Source organism: Pseudophryne corroboree, chromosome 2, assembly GCF_028390025.1.
Source record: "Pseudophryne corroboree isolate aPseCor3 chromosome 2, aPseCor3.hap2, whole genome shotgun sequence".
NCBI classification, from domain to species: domain Eukaryota; kingdom Metazoa; phylum Chordata; class Amphibia; order Anura; family Myobatrachidae; genus Pseudophryne; species Pseudophryne corroboree.
The window spans coordinates 469,965,117-469,989,954 of NC_086445.1; the positions used below are offsets into that span (position 1 = coordinate 469,965,117).

The following is a 24,838-nucleotide window of genomic DNA, read 5'->3' on the forward strand; positions in this document are numbered from 1 at the left end:
AAGGCTCCTCTTTTCTGCCCCGTGGCAGAGGAAGAGGAAAAAGGCTGCAGCAGACAGCCAGTTCCCAGGAACAGAAGCCCTCTCCCGCTTCTGCCAAGTCCTCAGCATGACGCTGGGGCTTTACAAGTGGACTCGAGTACAGTAGGGGCCCGTCTCAAGAATTTCAGCGCGCAGTGGGCTCACTCACAAGTGGACCCCTGGATCCTTCAGGTGGTATCTCAGGGGTACAAATTGGAATTCGAGACGTCTCCCCCTCGCCGTTTCCTAAAGTCTGCTTTACCGACGTCTCCCTCCGACAGGGAGGCGGTATTGGAAGCCATTCACAAGCTGTATTCCCAGCGGGTGATAATCAAGGTACCCCTCCTGCAACAGGGAAAGGGGTATTATTCCACACTGTTTGTGGTACCGAAGCCGGACGGCTCGGTGAGACCTATTTTAAATCTAAAATCTTTGAACACTTACATACAGAGGTTCAAATTCAAGATGGAGTCACTCAGAGCAGTGATCGCGAACCTGGAAGAAGGGGATTATATGGTGTCTCTGGACATCAAGGATGCTTACCTCCATGTCCCAATTTACCCTTCTCATCAAGGGTACCTCAGGTTTGTGGTACAGAACTGCCACTATCAGTTTCAGACGCTGCCGTTTGGATTGTCCACGGCGCCCCGGGTCTTTACCAAAGTAATGGCCGAAATGATGATACTCCTTCGAAAGAAAGGAGTTTTGATTATCCCTTACTTGGACGATCTCCTGATAAGGGCAAGATCCAGGGAACAGTTGGTAGTTGGAGTAGCACTATCTCAAGTAGTGCTGCGGCAACACGGTTGGATTCTCAATATCCCAAAATCGCAGCTGATCCCGACGACACGTCTTCTATTCCTTGGAATGATCCTGGACACAGTCCAGAAAAAGGTGTTTCTCCCGGAAGAGAAAGCCAGGGAGTTATCCGAGCTAGTCAGAAACCTACTAAAACCAGGCCAAGTATCAGTGCATCAATGCACAAGGGTTCTGGGAAAAATGGTGGCTTCCTACGAAGCAATCCCGTTCGGCAGATTCCACGCAAGAACATTCCAGTGGGACCTGCTGGACAAATGGTCCGGATCGCATCTTCAGATGCATCAGCGGATAACCCTGTCTCCAAGGACAAGGGTGTCTCTCCTGTGGTGGTTGCAGAGTGCTCATCTTCTCGAGGGCCGCAGTTTCGGCATTCAGGACTGGGTCCTGGTGACCACAGATGCCAGCCTGCGAGGCTGGGGAGCAGTCACACAGGGAAGAAATTTCCAGGGCTTGTGGTCAAGCCTGGAGACATCACTTCACATAAATATTCTGGAGTTGAGAGCCATTTACAATGCTCTAAGCCAAGCAAGACCTCTGCTTCAAGGTCTGCCGATACTGATCCAGTCGGACAACATCACGGCAGTCGCCCACGTAAACAGACAGGGCGGCACAAGAAGCAGGAGGGCAATGGCAGAAGTTGCAAGGATTCTTCGCTGGGCGGAAATTCATGTGATAGCACTGTCAGCAGTGTTCATTCCGGGAGTGGACAACTGGGAAGCAGACTTCCTCAGCAGGCACGACCTCCACCCGGGAGAGTGGGGACTTCACCCAGAAGTCTTCCACATGATTGTAAACCGTTGGGAAAAACCAAAGGTGGACATGATGGCGTCCCGCCTCAACACCGTGGGTGTACCAGTCAGTGTATGTGTTCCCTCCTCTGCCTCTCATACCCAAGGTACTGAGAATTATAAGACGGAGAGGAGACCCATGGCCTCTACCTCTAAGAAGGGACCTGCTCCAGCAAGGACCCTGTCTGTTCCAAGTCTTACCGCGGCTGCGTTTGACGGCATGGCGGTTGAACGCCGGATCCTGAAAGAGAAAGGCATTCCGGAGGAAGTCATCCCTACCCTGATCAAAGCCAGGAAGGATGTAACCGTAAAGCATTATCACTGCATTTGGCGGAAATACGTTGCTTGGTGCGAGGCCAGGAAGGCCCCTACGGAGGAATTTCAACTGGGTCGATTCCTACATTTCCTGCAAACAGGAGTGTCTATGGGCCTCAAATTGGGATCCATAAAGGTTCAGATTTCGGCCCTGTCGATTTTCTTCCAGAAAGAACTGGCTTCAGTGCCTGAAGTTCAGACGTTTGTCAAGGGGGTGCTGCATATACAGCCTCCTTTTGTGCCTCCAGTGGCACCTTGGGATCTCAATGTAGTTTTGGGGTTCCTAAAATCACATTGGTTTGAACCGCTTAAATCTGTGGATTTAAAATATCTCACGTGGAAAGTGGTCATGTTGTTGGCCTTGGCTTCGGCCAGGCGCGTGTCAGAATTGGAGGCTTTATCCTGTAAAAGCCCTTACCTGATTTTTCATACGGACAGGGCAGAATTGAGGACTCGTCCTCAATTTCTCCCTAAGGTGGTTTCAGCGTTTCACCTGAACCAGCCTATTGTGGTACCTGCGGCTACTAGGGACTTGGAGGACTCCAAGTTGCTGGACGTAGTCAGGGCCCTGAAAATATATGTTTCCAGGACGGCTGGAGTCAGAAAATCTGACTCGCTGTTTATTCTGTATGCACCCAACAAGCTGGGTGCTCCTGCTTCTAAGCAGACTATTGCTCGTTGGATTTGTAATACAATTCAGCTTGCACATTCTGTGGCAGGCCTGCCACAGCCAAAATCTGTAAAAGCCCATTCCACACGGAAGGTGGGCTCTTCTTGGGCGGCTGCCCGAGGGGTCTCGGCTCTACAACTTTGCCGAGCAGCTACTTGGTCAGGGGCAAATACGTTTGCTAAATTCTACAAATTTGATACCCTGGCTGAGGAGGACCTGGAGTTCTCTCATTCGGTGCTGCAGAGTCATCCGCACTCTCCCGCCCGTTTGGGAGCTTTGGTATAATCCCCATGGTCCTTACGGAGTTCCCAGCATCCACTAGGACGTCAGAGAAAATAAGAATTTACTTACCGATAATTCTATTTCTCGTAGTCCGTAGTGGATGCTGGGCGCCCATCCCAAGTGCGGATTGTCTGCAATACTTGTACATAGTTATTGTTAACTAATTCGGGTTATTGTTGTTGTGAGCCATCTTTCCAGAGGCTCCTCTGTCATCATGCTGTTAACTGGGTTCATATCACAAGTTGTACGGTGTGATTGGTGTGGCTGGTATGAGTCTTACCCGGGATTCATGAATCCTTCCTTATTGTGTACGCTCGTCCGGGCACAGTATCCTAACTGAGGCTTGGAGGAGGGTCATAGGGGGAGGAGCCAGTGCACACCAGGTAGTCCTAAAGCTTTACTTTTGTGCCTAGTCTCCTGCGGAGCCGCTATTCCCCATGGTCCTTACGGAGTTCCCAGCATCCACTACGGACTACGAGAAATAGAATTATCGGTAAGTAAATTCTTATTATTATTGTGTACCTGGAAACAATCAACTTAGAAGGGTGCCTGTCACCCTGATGCTGAATTTCAGATCAGTTTAGAAATTTGCCTACAAATATTACCTATTATCCAAAATATAATTTCTACCTTGGGTTACAGAGTGGGAAGATTCCTTGCTTTCCCACCCTATGATATTATGCATAAAAGTGACCCAGCCTAATGGGTATCAAGAAGATGTGGCTCATGGAAATTTGATATTCCTTACACTTTCAAGCAAATAAATACTGTACCTAGGCATATTTGCAGTTGTATTACTGTGGCCAGGGGCCCCGTATTTTGCACTTGGTGTGTGCGCTCTTAACCAGAAGTGTGTTTTTTCAACCTTCTGGTTAATTCTTTTGATAAATATATGTGTGTGCAACACCATTTTACTATGTTAATTATGTTTTTCTCTGTGTGTAGTTTGCATTTGTCTGTTTCATAGTGCAATGATACCCCCTTTTTTTATTGACATCATTTTTTAAAAGCTAAGTTTTATTCTTAATAGTGGGTGTTGTGCCCCCGGCAAGAAAGTACTTTTCATTCCCCCATTACTGCTGATTTCCCCCATCTGACAAACTATCAAATAATCAACAATATTTTGCTGATTTCTTATTGGTATTGCTACTGACCACCTTTTACTTGTCACAAACTGCACTCTGTACACTCATGAACCTAGGAAGTTTAAGGGGACACACAGGACTCCAGCACTCAAACTTGCACCCACCTAACTCAGGCTACACATCTAACTGGACTCTTCCCCAACACAGTCCCTCGCTTACACACAACTCAGCTGTCACTAGCCACTGTATAAGGACAATCGAAAACCTGTGACTCTTAATTACAAACTAGCACACACTCTTTGTTCTGATAGCTAAAATATTAACACAGCCAAGCAATCAACCTCTTCTAAACATGCAATTAATTTGTTAGAGCAATAAGGACATGCGTGTCAAATGGGCATTTACTATACAGAAAAGGGTAACATGCTTAAAGGTTATCAAGATAATTCGTAATAAGATGACATAACGTAGAGCAAAACAAATATTAATCAAAAGTATAAAGTTTCAGAATATAAACTTACGTATGAGTTGGTACAATCTGCGCCAAGGGATGTTGGCTTGGAAGAATTGACAGATCATGTATATGACAGCTGTCTATTACACCGAGTATTTAACCATTTTCCCCTGGGTGGGCACTGAGAGAGCAGGGTATGCTAATATGAGGGAGTGAGTTTCCCCTAGGTGGGGATTGTGTTTGAACCAAAAATATTCAAAAATACATTAACTGTTATATCTTCTCTTCATTATGCAGAAACATACCATCCCCTTTTCTCTGACGTCCTAGTGGATGCTGGGAACTCCGTAAGGACCATGGGGAATAGACGGGCTCCGCAGGAGACTGGGCACTCTAAAAGAAAGATTAGGTACTATCTGGTGTGCACTGGCTCCTCCCTCTATGCCCCTCCTCCAGACCTCAGTTAGAATCTGTGCCCGGCCAGAGCTGGGTGCTCCTAGTGGGCTCTCCTGAGCTTGCTAGAAAGTATTTGTTAGGTTTTTTATTTTCAGTGAGATCTGCTGGCAACAGACTCACTGCTACGTGGGACTGAGGGGAGAGAAGCAAACCTACCTGCTTGCAGCTAGCTTGTGCTTCTTAGGCTACTGGACACCATTAGCTCCAGAGGGTTCGAATACAGGGCCTGACCTCGATCGTCCGTTCCCGGAGCCGCGCCGCCATTCCCCTTGCAGAGCCAGAAGACAGAAGAGAACGATGAAATCGGCGGCTGAAGACTCCGGTCTTCATTAAGGTAGCTCCCACAGCACACCACACACTCCGGTCACTGTAGGGTGCAGGGCGCTGGGGGGGCATAAAAATACACATAATACAGTCTGTGACTGTATATGTGTAAAACCCCCGCCATTTTTTAGTCAGAAACAGGACAGAAGCCCGCCGCTGAGGCCTTCTTCCTCAGCACACCAGCGCCATTTTCTCTTCACAGCTCCGCTGGAAGGAAGCTCCCCAGGCTCTCCCCTGCAGTATCCTGGTACACAAAGGGTGAAAAGAGAGGGGGGGGGCACATAAATTTAGGTGCAAAATTTGTATATACAGCAGCTACTGGGTAAACACTGAGTTGTAGTGTAATCCCTGGGTTATATAGCGCTGGGGTGTGTGCTGGCATACTCTCTCTCTGTCTCTCCAAAGGGCCTTGTGGGGGAACTGTCCTCAAATAGAGCATCCCCTGTGTGTGTGGTGTGTCGGTACGCGTGTGTCGACATGTCTGAGATAAAAGGCTCCTCTGAGGAGGTGATAGAGCGGATATGTGTGTGAGAGGGTGTCTCCGTCGACAACGCCGACACCTGTTTGGATATGTGTAAGTGCTAAGGTGAATTTATTGCACAAAAGGTTAGGGAACAGACAGGAAATCTACCCATGTCTGTCCCTATGTCACAGAGACCTTCAGAGTCTCTCAATGCTCACTATCCAAAATAACAAACACTGGTATCGACACGGAGTTTAACTCCACTGTCGACTACGATAATGCAAAGTTACAGCCAAGATGGCTAAATGGTATTCAATATATGATTATTGTAATAAAACATGATTTGCATATCACTGATGACTCATCTGTCCCTGACACGAGAGTACACATGTTTAAGGGGAAGATTGCTGAGGTAAATTTCCCTCCTCTCATGAGGAAAAAGAGCGGGAATCTCCAGACAAGAGACGGCAGCTTCCCACAAGAGAATTCTCAGGCTGTATCCTTTCCCCACTAGGGCTAGTATGTGTTGAGAATCTTCCCCTAGGGTGTCCTGTTTGCACAGACGGTAGCACTTGCTATTCTCAGGGATCCTGCAGATAGCGTGCACATTCTAGTATACTACCCAGACCGGCGATTGTGTCGGCATGGGTTTATAGCGCTGTGGCAGCGTAGACAGGTACCTTATCAGCAGAGATTGAGACCCTAGTATGCATATAGATATAAATATATTAAAGATGCTGTCTTAAGTGATAGATATATAGTTATAAAGCATGCCCAAAGAGACATGAGTATACTGGGTCCTAGAGTCAAAGCTATGTCGATCTCTGCTTGACGTGTCCTGTAGAATATGCATTGGACAGATGATGCCGACATAAGAGGCATATGGAAGGCTGAGGATTGTGTGGAGAAGGGTTCTCGGGCCTGGTCTCCACAGCTATAGCTGGTAATTCTGCTAGTTTGCCTTATATTCCTGCACATCCTAAGAAAGCACGACATTATTAAATGCAGCCTTTCGAATAAAGAAACAAGAAAGTCTGAGGTGCGTCCTTTCTTGTCAGAGCCGGGGACAGAGGAAAGAAGCTGCACAACACAGCTAGTTCCCAGGAACAGAAGTCCTCCCCGGCCTCTACAAAAATCCGCCAATGTCGCTGGGGCTCCACAGGCGGAGCTAGGCCCGGTGGGGACACGCCTTCGTAAGTTCAGCCACAAGTGGGTTCACTCCCTGTTAGATCCCTGGGCAATAGATATTGTGTCTCAGGGATACAAGCTGGACTGTGAGAAGATGCCCCCTAACCGACGGCCCTGCGGGCTTCCCCCCAAGAGAGGGAGCCAGTGTTAACTGCAATTCACAAATTGTATCTTTAACAGGTGGTGGTCAAGGGTCCCCTCCTTCAACGAAAGGGTGTCCCCTCCTTCAACGAAAGGGTGTTATTATTCGACCATGTTGTAATCCCGAAACCAGACGGTTCGGTCAGACCCATATTAAATTGAAAATCCCTGAACATATACCTGAGAAGGTTCAAGTTCAAGATGGAATCGCTAAGAGCGGTCAGTGCAAGCCTAAAAAGGGGAGACTTTATCGTGAATCGGGACATAAGGGATGCATACCTTCATGTCCCCATATATCCACCTCATTAGGCGTACCTCAGAGTTGCGGTACGGGATTGTCATTACCAATTTCAGACGTTGCCGTTTGGTCTCTCCACGGCCCCGAGAATATTCACCAAGGTAATGGCGGATATGATTGTGCTCCTGCGGAAGCAATGGTGTCACTACTTGGACGATCTCCTCATAAAAGCGAGATCAAGAGAGCAGTTGCTGAACAGCGTATCACTTTCTCTGGAAGTGTAACGGCAACACGGCTGGATTCTTTATATTCCAAAGTCGCAGTTGGTTCCTACAGCTCATCTGCTTCTCCTAGGCATGATCCTAGACACAGACCAGAAAAGGGTTTATCTCCCGATAGAGAGAGCTCAGGAGCTCATGACACTGGTCAGGAATCTATTAAAACCAAAACAGGTGTCAGTGCATCACTGCACTCGAGTCCTGGCAAGGATGGTGGCATCATACGAGGCCATCCCCTTAGGCAGGTTCCATTCGAGGACCTTCCAATGGGACTTACTGGACAAGTGGTCCGGATCACCTCTTCAGATGCATCGGTTAATCACCCTATCCCCCAGGGCCAGGGTGTCTCTCCTGTGGTGGCTGCAGAGTGCTCACCTTCTCGAGGGCCGCAGATTCGGCATTCAGGACTGAGTCCTGGTGACCACGGATGCAAGCCTCCGAGGGTGGGGGGCAGTTACACAGGGAAGAAATTTCCAAGGTCTGTGGTCAAGTCAACAGACTTGCCTTCACATCAATATCCTGGAACTAAGGGCCCTAAGTCAAGCGGAGATCCTGCTTCGCGACCAACCGGTTCTGATCCAGTCAGACCGCAGGGGTTCATGTAAACCGCCAAGGCGGCACAAGGAGCAGGGTGGCGAGGGTAGAAGCCACCAGAATTCTTCGCTGGGCGGAGAATCAAGTAAGCGCACTGTCCGCAGTGTTCATTCCGGGAGTGGACAACTGGGAAGCAGACTTCCTCAGCAGGCACGACCTCCACCCGGGAAAGTGGGGACTTCATCAGGAAGTCTTCACGCAGTTTGCAAATTGATGGGAACTGCCTCAGGTGGACTAGATGGCGTCCCACCTCAATAAAAAGCTAAAAAAGGTTTTACGCCGGGTCAAGGGACCCTCAGGTGATAGCTGTGGTCGCACTAGTCGGTCTATGTATTCCCTCCTCTTCCTCTCATACCCAAGGGCTGAGAATTGTAATAAAAGGAGGAGTGAGAACAATATTCTTTGCTCCGAATTGGCCAAGAAGGACTCGGTACCCGGAGCTGCAAGAAATGCTCTCAGAGGACCCATGGCCTCTGCCTCTCAGACAGGACATGTTGTAACAGGGGCCCTGTCTGTTCCAAGACTTACCGCGGCTGCATTTGACGGCATGGCGGTTGAACGCTGGATCCTAGCGGAAAAGGGCATTCCGGATGCAGTTATTCCTACGCTGATAAAGGCTAGGAAAGACATGACAGCAAGACTTTTTCACTGTATATGGCGAAAATAGGTTGCTTGGTGTGAGTCCAGGAAGGCCCTACAGAGGAATTCCAGCGGGGTCGATTCCTGCACTTCCTACAGACAGGAGTGACTATGGGCCTAAAATTAGGATCCATAAAGGTCAAGATTTCGGCCCTATCCATTTTCTCTCAAAAAGAACTGGCTTCACTGCCTGAAGTTCAGACGTTGTTACGGGGGTGCTGCATATTCAGCCTCCTTTTGTGCCACCGGTGGCACCTTGGGATCTTAACGTTGTGTTGGATTTCCTGAAATCCCACTGGTTTGAGCCACTTAAGACCGTGGAGCTAAAATATCTCACGTGGAAAGTGGTCATGCTATTGGCCTTAGCTTCGGCTAGGCGTGTGTCAGAATTGGGGGTTTTGTCATGTAAAAGCCCCTATCTGATCTTCCATATGGACAGGGCAGAATTGAGGACTCGTCCCCAATTTCTCCCTAGGGTGGTATCATCGTTTCATTTGAACCAGCCTACTGTGGTGCCTGCGGCTACTAGGGACTTGGAGGATTCCAAGTTGCTGGACGTAGTCCGGGCTTTGAAAATTTATGTTTCCAGAACGGCGGGAGTCAGAAAGTCTGACTCGCTGTTTATTCTGTATGCAGCCAACAAGGTTGGCGCTCCTGCTTCGAAGCAGACTATTGCTCGCTGGTTCTATAGCACGATTCAGCTGGTTCACTCTGCGGCTGGATTGCCGCATCCAAAATCGGTGAAAGCCCATTCCACAAGGAAGGTGGGCTCTTCTTGGGCGGCTGCCCGAGGGGTCTCGGCTTTACAGCTTTGCCGAGCTGCTACTTGGTCGGGGTCAAACACGTTTGCTAAGTTCTACAAGTTTGATACCCTGGCTGAGGAGGACCTTGAGTTTGCTCATTCGGTGCTGCAGAGTCATCCGCACTCTCCCGCCCGTTTGGGAGCTTTGGTATAATCCCCATGGTCCTTACAGAGTTCCCAGCATCCACTAAGACGTCAGAGAAAATAAGAATTTACTCACCGGTAATTCTATTTCTCGTAGTCCGTAGTGGATGCTGGGCGCCCGTCCCAAGTGCGGACTCTCAGTAATACATATATATAGTTATTGCTTAACTAAAGGGTTATTGTTATGAGCCATCCGTTAAATGAGGCTCAGTTGTTGTTCATACTGTTAACTGGGTATGGTTATCACAAGTTGTACAGTGTGATTGGTGTGGCTGGTATGAGTCTTACCCTGGATTCCAAATCTTTTCCTTGTGGTGTCAGCTCTTCCGGGCACAGTTTCTCTAACTGAGGTCTGGAGGAGGGGCATAGAGGGAGGAGCCAGTGCACACCAGATAGTACCTAATCTTTCTTTTAGAGTGCCCAGTCTCCTGCGGAGCCCGTCTATTCCCCATGGTCCTTACGGAGTTCCCAGCATCCACTACGGACTACGAGAAATAGAATTACCGGTGAGTAAATTCTTATTTATTCAGTCAGGCATAACTTCCAGAACATTGACTCATCAAATACAATATTATTATGATATCATGGAAACCGATTCAGGAAGATATGCAATTACTGTAGGTTCCCTATGTGTCCCTGGACTTAATTTGGTACCAACATTTCTCAAATCTTGAAATATGAGAAGAATATACAGTGTAACAAATCGATTTACATACACCAAATAAAGTGGTCTAAACCGTGGATGAAGATAAAGTGGACGGAGCTAAAGTAACAACCAACATGCTCCTGCCATTTTTCAAACCCAGCCTGTGACATGGCAGTTAGATGCTGATTGGCTGGTACTTTATCTCCGTACACTTTTTCTCCATCCTAGGCTTAGTAAGTAGACCCCATAAAAAGCTTCAATGCATTCTCAGAGCACGTCTTTTTGTGTAAGGCTTGCCCTAGGACAGTGCCCTTATACAGTTCTCTAGGTGTTAAGATTCACTCTAAAGCAAGGTACATACTATACAATTATTAGACCAAACTAGCAATAATCGGGAACCCGGCCTGTTTTATTGTATAGTGTGTATGAACAATCGTGTTGGCGTTAAACATGGTCACTAACACGCTCTTTTGATTATCGGATTGGTTGGACAAGACAGAAAATTTCGCCCACAATCTCCCAGTAGTGTGCAGTGTGTACACATTCTCCATAATCTTCACCATATTTCCCACGTTTATCTGTGACTACATCATCCTCCTTGTAGGATTATATATGCAAACTCAGTGTGCTGTGGCAGAAAATCAGTAACTTAAAAAAAGCGAGTGTAGCTCAGATAGTAGGTCCTTTTATTTGCCATTAAATCACCCTGATTGTTGGGATGACCGTGTGTACCTACTGGAGTTTAAGACCAGGTCGTAGCTCACCCCATGAGGTCTTCGATACTGTTCTGTTACCCTTAAAGATGACAGTTTAGTAGTTCGTGTTCCCGGCTGCACATTTTACACACCAAATGTACATCTAACATAACAGGTTATTAACCAGATACAACGTACAGGATATATGGATTAAGAATATTACAATGTATATATGGATTAATTTGATATATATATTTACAATGCATTTGCTATGATCCTGTTTTGTTAACTGCAACATGCTTCTTAAGACAGTTGCTGCTTTGCATATGGTCGCAATTAAGGATTTTTGAATGAAAGTAAATTGCTCTGGTGACATGGGACACAATTTTAGACAGCTCAGCATCAGCCTCTCTCACATGTCTGTGAAACCTGCAAGGACCTGACACCTCTCTGATCTGTTTGTAAAAATGCCATACTGTACACAGCCGTAGGTAGAGCAACAGAAGTATTGTAGTACTCATGCACTCCCAGAGCTGCACTTGCGCTTTCACTAAATACTCAAATTGTGAGATGTTTATAAAACGTTTTTTTTTTTGTATTATTTGAGATGTGTCCAATCATACAGTGTAATGAGAAGTTTGGAGAGGTCTGTTATGGACAGGATAAGCATGTTTTGACATCAAAATATTATTATATAATAAGTATTTTCAGGCAAGTTCAAACTTACCTTGGCCATGTGTGCAAAGGTTACATACATATGCTTTATACATTTGCATAGTTAACTTTTTTGATTTACAAAGAACATCTATGCTAACGGTAACATGTTGGCTTTTCTACAGGTTCCTAATAATATGCAAGTATACAAGCTCTTAACTGTTCTTATGGACTTGATCTCTGCATCGGAAGAAAACGGAAGCCAAGAGCAATCATTATGCATTGATAAATTGCCCACAAACTCTGTGCAGGAAAGGTATGCCAAGGTATGCGTATTACAACATTTTTATGGAGCTCATTTAGCACTGCAGGTTTCAACAAATCTGTAGCGGAGTAGTGCAGTCACGTACCCTCTCTAAAGCTTGCATATTCCCCCTTTAGAAGTTTCACTGTTATCAATGTATTTACATATGTAGCCGTGAGTCCCATATATTTCTCCTTCATCCACTAGGGAACACTGGAGCGCAGTTACAATGGGGAAATAGTAGGCAATAACTGGGAGCTGGCACTTTAAAACTCTAACATTGTGGCTAGCTCCTCCCCTACTATGTCCCCCCTCCAAGCCAGTCTTTGTTTTGTGCCCAAGGGAGCTGGTCACTCTTGGGTTTTCTCTTAAGAATTTTTTTTTCTTTTCTTTTCTTTCTTCACAGACTGGCAGCTCTGCCTCTGCCAGTCTGCACCGCGAGAGCTGCCGGCGGGGTCCCATCGCAGCTGCGTGCGGCATGGGATGGGCCCCGGCTGAAGGAGACACTGAGCTTTCCGGAGCTGGCCGGACACCGCTGCGTGTGGCGCGTGTCGGGGCCGCTCTGACGGCAGAAGATTCCAGCAGCACGGCAGTGGTAAATATAGTGGCCGGACACCGCTGCGTGCGGCGCGTGTCGGGGCCACTCCACCAAGAACAGCAGCAGCAGCGGTGAGTAGAAGCTTTAGTTATCTAATGCGGAGCCATGAGAAGATGTAGCCTAGTGGGCTAAGTCTGCATATCACTAAGAGTACACACCCACCAGAGACCTGGGTTCAGAACCCACTCTGACCCAGCTCTGGTCTCCCGCTGCTCATATCACCGCTCCCCGCGCTCAGTTTCCTTACAGCGGCCCACATTCTTCTCCCCCCACTGTCCGCTCTGGTCTCCTGCCGCGGCTCATTTTCCCCGCTCCCCCCGCACACAGATCCCCGCTCAGCACGGCTCACAGAGCCGGCACGGGGATACTCAGAAGCACTCGGCAAGTTTAAATCTGGCGCCATTACCGGGGGGGGGAGCTTAATCCCGCTCTGCTACGCCGGGCTCAGTGCGCGCTGGCAGCCATGTTGCAACGCTGCAGCGCGGTGAAGGGGACAATTGGAGGACACAGTGAGCTTTTTCGGTGGGTACAGGGGGCAAACTAGAGTGGCATAGTTTGTGCATTGTGTACAGTAACCTGCAGGATACATAGAGCTGCTGTGGCTGCACTTCACCCTGCTCCCCCCCCCCCCCCCCCCCCCCTCTCTCCCCTTCTGCTTGTTGCTGTGTGTGTGTGGGGGAGGGTGACAGGTGCTGCTGTTTGGCAAAGGCTCAAAGGCAGCACAGAAAATGTTACAATGTCAGTAGTGTTCTGTAAAATCTACCCAGGGACAGTCGTATAATTCCCTTTTATGTAAGGATTGTGGGTCAGAGCCATCTGCTCAGCCCTCATCAGAACCCCAGAGCACTCCGGCATGGACAACACAGCTCACAGAGGTCATGTCCCTGTTGACTAGGGAACTGAAGGCTTCTCTGGAAGATAGAGAGGCGGCCCGGTTCCGGCAGCTTGTACCGGAGCCGGAACCAGCATGGGTTATTTCCCTGGCGAATTAAAGTTGAAGGGCTCTCTAGGGCGGTAATCCCTTCCCAAGCCCCGTCCTTTAGTCCCCCTCCACAGGCTTCAAAAAAGAGATTGCTAGCCTCTGTGTTGCAGGAATCTGATGATGATGATATGCCTCTATTAGATGAGGCGGTGGTAGATGTACAGGATACTGATGACGATCATGTGTATGAGGACTCTGAACCAGTAACTCAGGGTATAGAGGCTCTTATTACAGCTATTCGCTCAGTATTACAGGTGGAGGAGACTGAGCAGGACGCCTTACGCCCTTCAAAGGTTTGGCACCAACCAATGCTTGCCGGTGACCTTTCCAGTTTCGGAGAAGCAAGATGCACTCATAACGGCAGCCTGGAAACATCCAGACGCGAAGTTTCAGGTATCAAGGAAAATGTCTTCCTATCCTTTTCCTGCAGATAGCAGGAAGCGTTATGAGACCTCTCAGATTGTGGATCCTTCGGTGTCTCACCTGTCCAAGAAGACGGTTCTGCCGGTTCCTGGAGCGACTTCGCTGGAGGAAGCGTCGGATAGGAAGTTGAATTCCACCTTGAACACTATTTACTCGGCGGCGGGGGTATTACATCGCCCGGGCAGGTAGGTTGTTGGGTCAACAAGGCAATGGAAGCTTGGGCGGAACAATTGTCCTCTGGAATTCGTGATGATTTCCTGGAGGATCAACTGATACGGTTGGCAGAACACATCCGTGAATCAGCACTTTAACTTAATAACTTTGCGAGACTTCCAATGACATCTGTATTCTCGGTGCTAGGATTTCCGCTTTAGCAGTTTCGGCTCGCAGAGCTCTCTGGCTGCGGTAGTGTCAGGCGGATACAGAGTCCAAAAGGGCTCCAGCCCCTCGCAGGCCATATAGGGGTCCCTCTTTTCGATCCTTTCGTGCCCCTTCCAGGTTTCGAGGCCAGGCCAGGGGAGGAGTTTCCGCCTCCCATGGCCATAGGGGTAGAGGCAGAGGTTAAGTCCTCCACCACCAGTTCCGCATGACGGGCTTCCCTCCCACATGGGAGACCACAGGGTGGGAGCACGTCTGTAGGACTTCAGGATAACAGAAGAGTTTCCTTGAAGACAGCGGTCCAGAAGCTTCTATCCGCAAAGGTACTGATCCTTGTTCCCTCTCATCATCAGAAACAGGGTTATTACTCAAGCCTGTTTCTCGTACCGAAGCCGGGCGGCTCGGTCAGGCCAATCCGGAACTTGAAGGATCGCAATCCGTATTTGAGGGTATTCAAGTTCAAAATGGAGTCCCTCCAGTCTGTTATTGCGGGGTTGGATCAGAACGAGTTGCTGGAGTCCTTGGACATCAAGGATGCATACTTGCATGTTCCCCTTTGGCCTCCTCATCAGGCTTTTCTTCGGTTCGTGATACAGGATGCTCATTTCCAGTTCCAGGCCCTTCTGTTCGGACTCTCTTCTGCTCCCAGAGTGTTCACAAAGGTCATGACGGTCATGATGGCAATACTTCGGAAGCAGGGTGTGACGATTGTTCCCTATCTGGACGATCTGCTAATAAAGGCACACGGTCCGTCAGAAGGTTTTCCTTCCTCAGGACAAGATCCTGTCTCTGCAGACGCTTGTAAGGTCGGTACTTCGAAGCTCTTCCGTACGGTCGTTTCCACTCTCGACCATTCCAGCTGTGTCTTCTACATCAGTTGTCAGGATCTCATCTGTTCCTTCATCAGCGGGTGACGCTATCTCCAAAGGCACGGTCAACGCTTCTCTGGTGTCTCCAGTCGGCGCATCTGTTGGAAGGAAGGTGGTTCGTCGTTTGGGATTGGACTCTCCTCAACACGGACGCAAGTCTGCGAGGCTGGGGGGCAGTGACCTTCGAACATCGGTTTCAGGGGCGCTGGTCGATTCACGAATCATCTCTCCGCATAAACATTCTCGAACTGCGGGCGGTATACAATGCCCTACTTCAGGCACATCACCTGGTGCGCGGTCGAGCGGTCAGAGGTCAGTCCGACAACGCCACGACGGTAGCGTACATCAACCGTCAGGGCGGTACTCGCAGCCGTGCGGTAATGAGGGAGGTCACCAACATCCTTCTCTGGGCGGAGGAGTAGGCTCTGTCCTTCTCGGCGATATTCATTCCAGGAGTGGACAATTGGGAAGCCGATTACCTCAGCCGACAGGACCGTGAGAGTGGTCACTCCATTCCCAGGTGTTTTGTCAGCTGGTCCACCGGTGGGGAAAACCACAGATTGACATCATGGCGTCCCGCCTGAACCATCAGCTGTCTCTGTATTACTCTCGAACGAGGGACCCGGCGGCAGCGGGCTTGGATGCCCTCACGGCTCCTTGGAGTTTCCGGTTCGCGTACCTCTTTCCTCCTTTCCCGTTGTTGCCTCGGGTTCTGCAACGCATCAAGAGAGTAATTGCTCTGGTCCTCCTGGTGGCTCCAGATTGGCCACGCAGGGCTTGGTACTCCACCCTACACCTGTTGTCAGTAGCCAAGCCTTTGCCCCTGCCACTACGGGACGATCTACTACAACAGGGTCCTTTTCTTTATCCAGACTTACACAGGCTACATTTGACGGCGTGGCTGTTGAGAAGGCCATCTTGAAAAGGAAGGGGAGTCCTCGTACGGTTATACCTACTATGCTTCAGGCTAGAAAGTCAGTCACATCGTCTCACTACTACCGCATTTGGAAGGCTTATGTGGCCTGGTGTGAACGTCGGCAATTTTCTTCTTCAGTTTTTCGCTTGGCCCGCCTTCTCAGTTTTTTGCAGATAGGTTTCTCGGCAGGCTTAAGACTGGGTTCACTAAAGGTGCAGGTCTCTGCCCTTTCGGTTTTCTTCCAGAAAAAGTTAGCCTTGCTGCCGGAAGTTCAGACTTTCTTTCAGAGGGTTCTACGGATACAGCCTCCCTTTCGCCCTCCGACACCACCATAGGACCTCAATCTGGTCCTCTCTTTTCTGCAGTCTTCGTTGTTTGAGCCTCTGGAATCGGTGGAGATGAAATATCTCACCTGGAAGGTGGTCCTTCTCCTGGCTCTGGCTTCGGCCAGACGGGTGTCGGAACTTGGGTCTCTCTCTTCTCGACCTCCTTACCTGGTATTTCATGTGGATAGGGTCGAGCTCCGTACTCGCATGTCTTTTCTACCTAAGGTGGTGTCCGATTTTCATATCAATCAGCCATGTGTGGTTCCGGTCCTCTCGGTGTACTCTCCGGATTCGAGATCATTGGACGTTGTCAGGGCTATTCGGAAGTCGGACTCTTTATTTGTTCTATACGAGGCTGCCCGCTGTGGTTAGCCGGTTTTCTAAGCAGACTTTGTTCCGATTGGATTCGGCTGACCATCAGACAGGCTTAATTGGTTGCTTCTCGGAAACCTCCATCTTCAATTTCAGCGCACTCTACGTGCTCTGTGATGCCTCGTGGGCGGCTGCCCACGGGGTCTCCATAACTACTTTATGTCGGGCGGCTACTTGGTCGGGCCGACATACGTTTCTCATATTTTACAGGTTTGACACTTTTGTGGCCTCTGCATCGCAGTTTGGCTGAGTGGATTTACAGGACTCTCAGCGCTCTCCCTCCTGTCTTGGGAGCTCTGGGACATCCCCATTGTAACTGCCCTACTGTGTCCCCTAGTGGATGGAGGAGAAATCAGGATTTTGGTACTTACCGATAAATCCCTTTCTCTGATTCCACAGGGGACACTGGACGCCCACCCAGCGCTGTTTCCTCCTTTTTTGCTTAACGGTTTGCAGATCACCATGTGACTGCTTGTTTGGTTCAGGTTTACCTTTAGTTTGGTTAGGTTTCCAGGTGTGTTTTGTGTTATCCTGTTTTACATGGCGGCGTTAACCTCCTCTACTTTAATGTTTGTTTATTCCAGCTCTCCTCGGGAACAGTTTAACGTAGATTGGCTTGGAGGGGGGACATAGTAGGGGAGGAGCTAGCCACAGTGTTAGTTTTAAAGTGCCAGCTCCCAGTTACTGCCTACTATTTCCCCATTGTAACTGCGCTCCAGTGTCCCCTGTGGAATCTGAGAAAGGGATTTATCGGTAAGTACCAAAATCCTGATATTGCGTCACAGGAAATTGTGTGACCATAATGTAGGTCCTAAAATGGTTCAGAATACCTATTTGAGATTTGCAATAGGTGGCTGTGTTATTTTATATTATACGGAAAGGTTTTTATTTTATCTCGAAGTTATTATATAGCACCGGCATATTCAGCAACGCTTTATAGAGAATATTTAGCCATTCACAGCCAACCCTCCCCTGCCCACCTGTTCGCACAAACACACACCTCATAGTTGCCTACCCTACTGCGTTCTGCAAGAGACTTCCTGAAATAGTACCTATCTGCTGACTCCCTGAATAGTCCATCAATCTCCCTGATTGCATCTAATCCCCGTAATGCATCTGTTAAAAACTTGGGGGGGTTCGGGGGAGGGAATCAGAGCTACATACATTCAAATGGGATCATCAGTGCCATTTCCCTGCTTTGGTTATAAGGCACAATTATCTCTATGCCTACATGCATTTTAAATAAGGTTTCTCGTGGCCACTTTCAGTAAATGGAACCTCTTGTAAAACACAATGCACAAACAAGTCCTGAAAAATATCAGTGTATTTTCTTCTACAAGTAGCTCATACTAACTTTGGGGTTCATTAACGTTTGGATGTAAGTAATTTTTACGACACGCCTCTCAGATGTAGAAGTACACATCAGCGCTGATAGGTGTTACATTCACAATCTCCCTAAAATGCTTTTTCAAAAGAAGGCAAGTATGACAGACAGACAGACAGACAGACACTCGTTACATTCTTTAGCAGAGTGGAGGAACTTAGAAGTAGTGCAGGATAGGTGGGAAACATAAATAAGTGCAATATTAAAGGCAACAGATCTTTGTATCAAACAAGGAAGGGGAAGCCAGTGTGGTTTGTGAAAGAAGTAGCACATTTTGTGAAAGTAAAAAAGATGGTTTTTAGGAAATATAAGCAGACACAAAAAAATGATGACAAAGAGATATATCCTGTTAAACAGAAGGAGACTAAGAAGGTAATCAGATGTGCAAAGGCACAAGCTGAGGAGAAAATGGCCCAGTCGGTTGGTAAAGGAGGATAAACTTTTTTTTAGGTATATAAGCGAAAGGAGAAAAACGAAAGGGGGAATAATAAAGAGACTGGGCGTCTTGTTGAAGGAGAAATGTAATAGCAGATCATCTTAATAATTCTTTTTGCTCAGTATTCACTACTGAAAGAGAGGAGAAGGGGCCACAGTTAAGTTGCTGGGATATTCAGGAAAATGAAACCAGTAAATTTACAGAGAAGATCCTAACCGAACTCTACAAGCTGAAAATGGACAAATCTATGGGGACAGATGGTATACATCCAAGGATACTAAAAGAACTTAAAGAGGTGCTGGTAGCACCACTGACAGAATTATTCAACCAGTCATTAGCTACAGGAGTATTTCCAGGCGACTGAAAAAAACGTGAACGTAGTCCCACTGCACAAAAGTGGAAACAAGGAAGAGGCAAACAACTAGAGACCAGTGAGTCTAAAGGGCCTACACATTTAACGATCCGCCGCCGAGCTGGCCGACGGCGGATATGGCCGACGGGTGACCCGGTGGCGGGGGGCAGTGAAGTTTCTTCACTCCCCCCGTCACACTGCTCCATAGAAGTGCAGGCAAATATGGACGAGATCGTCCATATTGGCCTGCATGCACAGCCGACGGCGCACCAGCGGTGAACGAGCACGGGGCCGCGCATCGTTCATCGCTGGTGCCTCCACACTCAAAGATATGAACAGTATCTCGTTCATTAATGCACAAGATCGTTGTTCATATCTTTGAGAATTCTCACCCAGTGTGTAGGGCCTAATACACCTGTAGTAGGGAAATTGATGGAAACACTCTTAAAAGAAAGAGTTGTAGATTATCTCAAATCCAGCCGTTTACAGGATCCCAAACAGCATGGGTTCACTGGGGCAAGATCATGTCAAACAAATCTTATTGACTTTTTTGACTTTGTAACTAAAGTGGTGGATAAAGGTGGAGCCGTGGATATAGCTTATCTAGACTTTAGTAAAGCTTTTGACACTGTTCCACATCGCAGACTGCTGAATAAACTTGACATTTTAGGATTGGATACTAGGATTATTGAATGGATAAGATCTTGGTTGCAGGATAGAAAACAGAAAGTTGTGGTAAATGGAGTACATTCACAGGAGGGAAATGTTACCAGTGGAATACCCCAGGGATCTGTACTTGGACCAGTGCTTTTTTTTTTTTTATATCTTTTATTGGTGACATTGCAAATGGCATTAAAGGGAAAGTATGCCTCTTTGCAGATGATATAAAGGTATGCAACAGGGTAGACACACCAGGAGGGGTAAAACAAATGACTGAGTATCTAGGTAGACAAGAGGAATGGTCAAGAGTGTGGCAATTACAGTTTAATGCCAAAAAATGCAAAATCATGCACTTGGGTCTTATAAAAATCAAAAGGCTAAATATAGTTTTAATGGCACTATACCGGAAACTACTGAGGAGGATCTAGGGGTCACTATTTCAGGTGACTTAAAGGCAGGTAAGCAATGTAACAAAGCAATGAGGAAGGCTAGTCAGATGCTTGGCTGCATTGGGAGAGGAATCGGCAGCAGAAAGAAAGAATAATGCCACTGTATATAGGTCATAGGTACGGCCTCATCTAGAATACTGTGTTCAGTTCTGGAGGCCATATCTTCAGAACGATATTAATACATTAGAGACTGTACAAAAAAGGGCAACTAAAAGGGTGCATGGCCTACATCACAAAACATACCCAGAAAGATTAAAATATCTCAATATGTATAGTTTAGAACAGAGAAGGGAAGGGGGGGGGGGGGGGGGGGGGCATGATAGAAGCTTTCAAATATATCAAGGGTTTTAACAAGGTCCAGGAGGGAAACATTCTCCAAATGAAGAGAAGCAATAGGACACGAGGACATGCACTGAGACTGGAGTGGGGGAGGTTCAGGGGAAATTTGAGGAAACATTACTTTACAGAAAGGTTAGTGGACAAGTGGAATAGCCTCCCACCCGAGGTTTTAGAGGCTAAGACAATCGATCAATTTAAACATGCATGGGATAGACATAATGATAACCTCACAAAAGAAATAACGATCAAATAATGTTTGAGATAAAAAAAAAAGGGGCAGACTAGATGGGCCAAGTGGTTCTTATCTGCCGTCAAATTCTATGTAACTAGCTTCTCAACAAATACACATACATACTGTACACATGTTTTTGGATTATGGGAGGAAACCAACGCAAACATTGTGAGAGCATACAAAGTCGGGACCCTATTCAGTAAGGATTGCAGATTCTGCTTTTTAGTAGAATTTGCAATCCTTGCTTCGCAGGACAAGGCCGCCCAGCATGCTACCCACCGCCCACCATCTGCAGTCACGCTGTAATTGTGATAGCGCCACAATTACAGTGCGGTCATAGAAACTGTGGGTGCCTCCTACCGCCGCAGCCTGGGTTATTGTGGTCGCATCGATTAGCGTTGCGACCTGAATAACCCGCTTCTTTACACAAGGCCTAGATCAGAAAATACAGGCACATGGGTTAAATACAGTATATCTTGCTCTGGTAAACTGACTTTTCTCTGACGTCCTAGTGGATGCTGGGAACTCCGTAAGGACCATGGGGAATAGCGGCTCCGCAGGAGATTGGGCACAAAAGTAAAAGCTTTAGGACTACCTGGTGTGCACTGGCTCCTCCCCCTATGACCCTCCTCCAAGCCTCAGTTCGATTTTTGTGCCCGAACGAGAAGGGTGCATACTAGGTGGCTCTCCTGAGCTGCTTAGAGTAAAAGTTTAAATTAGGTTTTTTATTTTCAGTGAGTCCTGCTGGCAACAGGCTCACTGCAACGAGGGACTAAGGGGAGAAGAAGCGAACTCACCTGCGTGCAGAGTGGATTGGGCTTCTTAGGCTACTGGACATTAGCTCCAGAGGGACGATCACAGGCCCAGCCATGGATGGGTCCCAGAGCCGCGCCGCCGGCCCCCTTACAGAGCCAGAAGACAGAAGAGGTCCGGAAAATCGGCGGCAGAAGACGTCCTGTCTTCAATAAGGTAGCGCACAGCACTGCAGCTGTGCGCCATTGCTCTCAGCACACTTCACACTCCGGTCACTGGGGGGGGGGCGCCCTGAGACGCAATAAAAACACCTTAGATGGCTAAAAATACATCACATATAGCTCCTGGGCTATATGGATGCATTTAACCCCTGCCAGTTTTTCCTTAAAAAAGCGGGAGAAAGGCCGCCGAGAAGGGGGCGGAGCCTATCTCCTCAGCACACAAGCGCCATTTTCCCTCACAGCTCCGTTGGAGGGAAGCTCCCTGGCTCTCCCCTGCAGTCCTGCACTACAGAAACAGGGTAAAACAAGAGAGGGGGGGCACTAATTTGGCAGATTAATAAATACAGCAGCTATATAAGGGAAAAACACTTATATAAGGTTATCCCTGTATATATATAGCGCTCTGGTGTGTGCTGGCAAACTCTCCCTCTGTCTCCCCAAAGGGCTAGTGGGGTCCTGTCCTCTATCAGAGCATTCCCTGTGTGTGTGCTGTGTGTCGGTACGTTGTGTCGACATGTATGAGAAGGAAAATGGTATGGAGGCGGAGCAAATTGCCTGTAATAGTGATGTCACCCCCTAGGGAGTCGACACCTGACTGGATGGTCTTATGGAAGGAATTACGTGATAGCGTCAGCACTTTACAAAAGACTGTTGACGACATGAGACAGCCGGAAAAACAGTTAATACCTGTCCAGGCGTCTCAAACACCGTCAGGGGCTCTAAAGCGCCCGTTACCTCAGATGGTCGACACAGACCCAGACACGGACACTGACTCCAGTGTCGACGGTGAGGAAACAAACGTATTTTCCAGTAGGGCCACACGTTACATGATCACAGCAATGAAGGAGGTTTTGAACATTTCTGATACTACAAGTACCACAAAAAAGGGTATTATGTGGGGTGTGAAAAAACTACCCGTAGTTTTTCCTGAATCAGATGAATTAAATGAGGTGTGTGATGAAGCGTGGGTTTCCCCCGATAAAAAACTGCTAATTTCTAAAAAATTATTGGCATTATACCCTTTCCCGCCAGAGGTTAGGGCGCGTTGGGAAACACCCCCTAGGGTAGATAAGGCGCTCACACGCTTATCAAAACAAGTGGCGTTACCGTCTCCTGATACGGCCGCCCTCAAAGAGCCAGCTGATAGGAAGCTGGAAAATATCCTAAAAAGTATATACACACATACTGGTGTTATACTGCGACCAGCAATCGCCTCAGCCTGGATGTGCAGTGCGGGGCTGGCTTGGTCGGATTCCCTGACTGAAAATATTGATACCCTGGACAGGGACAGTATATTATTGACTATAGAGCATTTAAAGGATGTATTTCTATATATGCGAGATGCACAGAGGGATATTTGCACTCTGGCATCAAGAGTAAGTGCGCTGTCCATTTCTGCCAGAAGAGGGTTATGGACGCGACAGTGGTCAGGTGATGCGGATTCCAAACGGCATATGGAAGTATTGCCGTATAAAGGGGAGGAGTTATTTGGGGTCGGTCTATCGGACCTGGTGGCCACGGCAACGGCTGGGAAATCCACCTTTTTACCCCAGGTCACCTCTCAGCAGAAAAAGACACCGTCTTTTCAGGCTCAGTCCTTTCGTCCCCATAAGGGCAAGCGGGCAAAAGGCCACTCATATCTGCCCCGGGGCAGAGGAAGGGGAAAAAGACTGCAGCAGGCAGCCTCTTCCCAGGAACAGAAGCCCTCCCCCGCTTCTGCCAAGTCCTCAGCATGACGCTGGGGCCTTACAAGCGGACTCAGGTACGGTGGGGGGTCGTCTCAAGAATTTCAGCGCGCAGTGGGCTCACTCGCAAGTGGACCCCTGGATCCTGCAGGTAGTATCTCAGGGGTACAAATTGGAATTCGAGACGTCTCCCCCTCGCCGGTTCCTGAAGTCTGCTTTACCAACGTCTCCCTCCAACAGGGAGGCGGTATTGGAAGCCATTCACAAGCTGTATTCCCAGCAGGTGATAATCAAGGTACCCCTCCTACAACAGGGAAAGGGGTATTATTCCACGCTGTTTGTGGTACCGAAGCCGGACGGCTCGGTGAGACCTATTTTTAAATCTGAAATCATTGAACACTTACATACAAAGGTTCAAATTCAAGATGGAATCACTCAGAGCAGTGATAGCGAACCCTCCATGTCCCAATTTGCCCTTCTCACCAAGGGTACCTCAGGTTTGTGGTACAGAACTGTCACTATCAGTTTCAGACGCTGCCGTTTGGATTGTCCACGGCACCCCGGGTCTTTACCAAGGTAATGGCCGAAATGATGATTCTTCTTCGAAGAAAAGGCGTCTTAATTATCCCTTACTTGGACGATCTCCTGATAAGGGCAAGGTCCAGGGAACAGTTAGAGGTCGGAGTAGCACTATCTCAAGTAGTACTACGACAGCACGGGTGGATTCTAAATATTCCAAAATCGCAGCTGATTCCGACGACACGTCTGCTGTTCCTAGGGATGATTCTGGACACAGTCCAGAAAAAGGTGTTTCTCCCGGAGGAGAAAGCCAGGGAGTTATCCAAGCTAGTCAGGAACCTCCTAAAACCAGGCCAAGTGTCAGTGCATCAATGCACAAGGGTCCTGGGAAAAATGGTGGCTTCTTACGAAGCGATTCCATTCGGCAGATTCCACGCAAGAACTTTTCAGTGGGATCTGCTGGACAAATGGTCCGGATCGCATATTCAGATGCATCAGCGGATAACCCTGTCTCCAAGGACAAGGGTGTCTCTCCTGTGGTGGTTGCAGAGTGCTCAACTTCTAGAGGGCCGCAGATTCGGCATTCAGGACTGGGTCCTGGTGACCACGGATGCCAGCCTGAGAGGCTGGGGAGCAGTCACACAGGGAAGAAATTTCCAGGGCTTGTGGTCAAGCATGGAAACGTCATTTCACATAAATATCCTGGAACTAAGGGCCATTTACAATGCCCTAAGTCAAGCAAGGCCTCTGCTTCAGGGTCAGCCGGTGTTGATCCAGTCGGACAACATCACGGCAGTCGCCCACGTAAACAGACAGGGCGGCACAAGAAGCAGGAGGGCAATGGCAGAAGTTGCAAGGATTCTTCGCTGGGCGGAAAATCATGTGATAGCACTGTCAGCAGTGTTCATTCCGGGAGTGGACAACTGGGAAGCAGACTTCCTCAGCAG

The 24,838-nt window shown here is 48.1% G+C and overlaps 1 protein-coding gene across 3 annotated transcripts in view; it reads left to right on the forward strand.

Moving 5' to 3' along the window:
• Positions 1–24,838, forward strand: part of CCDC138 (coiled-coil domain containing 138) — a 333,074-nt gene that overhangs the window by 160,713 nt on the left and 147,523 nt on the right. For all 3 annotated transcript variants that reach the window (XM_063953820.1, XM_063953819.1, XM_063953821.1), the window contains one exon: positions 11,879–12,019. In XM_063953820.1, the coding sequence (XP_063809890.1) occupies positions 11,879–12,019 (141 nt within the window). The remainder of the gene's footprint in view (positions 1–11,878; positions 12,020–24,838) is intronic.